Source organism: Neopelma chrysocephalum, unplaced genomic scaffold, assembly GCF_003984885.1.
Source record: "Neopelma chrysocephalum unplaced genomic scaffold, ASM398488v2 Primary Assembly neopelma1_295, whole genome shotgun sequence".
In the NCBI taxonomy this organism is placed as follows: Eukaryota; Metazoa; Chordata; class Aves; order Passeriformes; family Pipridae; genus Neopelma; species Neopelma chrysocephalum.
In genome coordinates, this window is record NW_020897957.1 from 51,735 (window position 1) to 54,751 (window position 3,017).

Genomic DNA, 3,017 nt, shown 5'->3' on the forward strand with positions numbered 1-3,017 from the left:
TCCCTACGAAGAGACATTTTTATGGCAAAAAAACCCCAACAAAATGTCTTGGGGGAGAGACTTCAAAGCCACAAAAAGGGTTTTTGGGGAAGGGGAAGAACCAGGAGAGGTTTAATGAGTCAAATGAGATGAGATTCCTGACAAAAAAAAAAAAGTCTTAGGGAGTTATCTCCTGGCTTTTAGGCCTCCAGCATCAAAGGAATGACCTGATTAATCCAAAGGTTCCTGTTTCCCTGTTATCCCTTTCCCAGTTATCACCCTGTGCTGCATCTTCAAGTGCCGCATCCCGCGCACCAAGAAGGAGATCGAGGCGCGTTACGCCCAGCGCCAGGCGGCCAAGAACTATGCTGACAAACTGGACACTGTGCCACCCCTCAACGAGCTCACCGAGATCCCTGGAGGTACCCGCCGTGCCCACGCCCTCCCCAGACCCCCCTCATCCCCTGGGGTTGGGTTTTGAGAGGGTCTTCCCTTGGTGGGGGTCACTGTGGGTGCCACCGTTGGGATAAACCCTTGGAAAAGACCTCCAAGATCATCAAGTCCAGCTTTGGAGTAAATCCCACCTTTAAGCCATAGTTTGAGGTGCCACATCCACCTGTTTTTTGGACACCTCCTCCCCTGGGGGTTGATTTTTGAGAAGGTCTTGCCTTGGTGGGGCTTGCTGTGGGTCCTTGAGATAAACCTTTCCTGTGTGAGGACAGACCCCTCCCAGCATTAAGGTAAAACCTGTGGCATTAAGACAAGCCTAAACCTGCATGGAATGCAAAGGTCCTCCCTTGGGGTAAGTCCCTGTGGATCCTTGGGTGCTACCATTAAACCCCTCTTGTCAGAAGATAAACCCCTCCCAAGATTAAGGTAAAACCTGTGGCATTAAAACAAGCCTAAACCTGCTGGTTCCTTTCTACCTCAAATGCAAAAGTCCTCCCTTGATGTAAGTCCACCTTTAAACCCCTCCTATCTGAAGATAAACCCCCTCTCAACATTTGTCTGCTGCATTTGTGGCAGCAGACACAGACATTTAGATAAAAGAGACCTTCTCCATTGGTACAAGTCCTTGGAAACCATAAAAAGGTTGGAGAAGACATCCAAGATCATCAAGTCCAGCTTTTGACCCAACCCCACCTTTAATCCATAGTTTGAGGTGCCACATCCACCTGTTTTTGGAACACTTCCAGGGATGGGAATTCCACCCCCTCCCTTGGCAGCCTGTTCCAATGTTTAACCCCTCTTCCAGTGAAGAATTTCTTCCCAATATCCAACCTGAACCTCCCCTGGTGCACCTTGAGGCCGTTTCCCTTTGTCCCACCTCGTGTTTCCCGGGAGAAGAGCCCAAATTCCTCCCTGCTACAACCTCCTTCCAGGGAACTGGAACAAGGAATTCAGGTTTCAGTTTTCCAGGGGGGATCTGATTAATTTTAGGGCCCAGCTCTTGGGTTGGGGGGGTGTCAGCCGGAAAAAAAAAAGGAGTTGCTGGAGTTCCACGTTCCCCATCCGTGGTGGGATGAGCAGGAATGTTCCTGGCTGTGCTCTCTGTTGCTCTCACTCTCCTCTCCTGGTTCTGTGCCACAGGCTCTACTGAAACTCTCCTTCCTCTCTCTGGTCATGTCCAGCCCAGACCTCTCAACTCCCTGCCTGTGCTGCAAGAAGAGGATGAAATGGCCCTGCAAGGAAATTAGGGATCTGCCTTCTCCTGCCTGTCTGTCTGTGGCTTCCCTTTTCCGCTGGGATCCGTCAGCCCTTGGACTCTCTGCTTCTCCTTTCTGCGCTTTTCTCCGGTTTTGTGACCTTTTTTTCCCTCTCTTTCCTGCGCCTCTGCAAACCCTGTGACCTGCTGCTTCCTAAAAACTGCAAGTTTCCTTCATTCCAAACGTGATGTTTCCATGGATCGTGGAAAGAGGCAGGTGAAAGAACTGTAGAAGTTTAGTCCTGCACCAGCAAAACGCAGAATTGAGAGTTTAACAACAGGAAAACTTGCACAAAGCTCGGGATTTCAGAGGTGTCCTGACACCTGATCATAAATTGAGGATGGTCAGACCCCTCTCTGGAGCAGAACCCAACTGGCAGGGAGAACCCCTTGTCCAAACACTTAAATTTAACCTACTCTAAATTCCAAAGGTGTGTGGTTGATTGAGTCTTACCTTGTCTGAGCAATCCCATGTGGAAAATGCCCACATTTGGGGCAGGAAATTAAAAGTATCCTTTGATTCACTGCCCAAAATGTCCAAATTTTGACCCTGTGAGGACCAGCTCCCAGCAGATCCCAGGGGATGTGAAGGGACGTGCCTGGAGATGGGAGAAATCCAAATTCCCTCATTTTCTGCCCCGTCCTCTTCCTGCTGTTCCTTCTGGAAAACCAATAAATGAAGGGTGAGAATATCCAGAAGAGGCAGAAAGGGTATTTGAGCAGCAAATTGGCTGTTTCACCCCCAAAATGCTGAGAAATTTTGACCTCCTCTAGGCAGCCTTTCCATCCCACAGACACATCCGTGTGCTCCATCCAAGGGCTGGATATTGGGTGTGGATTTAATGAGACCACGGGGAATTATTACAGCAGGAGCTCCTGAAAAAATGAGCACGAGAAATCAATTTATTGGGCATTTATTGGGCATTTATTGGGCATCAGCTGCACCGTGGAACCTCCCTGAAATCCCCTTTTATCCAGTTAAATGTTGGCCACACTTTGGGAATTCTGGAATTGTGGTCCTGCTGCAGAGTAGGAAGTTGATGGATAATATATTGCTGAGTGGCTGCTGCTATTTGATAATAACTCATGAAATTCCTGGTCCTCTTGGACTTGGCTGATCTAAATCTTCCCAAAATTCCCAGAAGGAACCAGTCCTGGAATGGGAATCACCTCTCCATAAGGATTTTATCCACATCCAGATAGATGTGGATAAGATAGATGTGGGGTAAAAGCGTGCCAGCACTATTTATCCAGGCTTTATCCCCGTATCCCGGGTGGAAAATCCAAAGGCTGGGATTCCTTTCACCCCAGGGGAGGTGCTGGAAGCGGGAGA

The 3,017-nt window shown here is 48.9% G+C and overlaps 1 protein-coding gene across 2 annotated transcripts in view; it reads left to right on the top strand.

Moving 5' to 3' along the window:
* Window positions 1-1,866, top strand: part of TMIE (transmembrane inner ear) — a 14,360-nt gene extending 12,494 nt beyond the window's left edge. Inside the window, exons 3-4 of one of the 2 annotated variants that reach the window (XM_027704878.1) lie at window positions 252-401; window positions 1,570-1,866. In XM_027704878.1, coding sequence (XP_027560679.1) covers window positions 252-401; window positions 1,570-1,676 — 257 coding nt within the window. In that variant the 3' untranslated portion in view covers window positions 1,677-1,866. The remainder of the gene's footprint in view (window positions 1-251; window positions 402-1,569) is intronic. The other variant, XM_027704879.1, reaches the window with a different exon arrangement.
* Window positions 1,867-3,017: the final 1,151 nt, after the last annotated feature.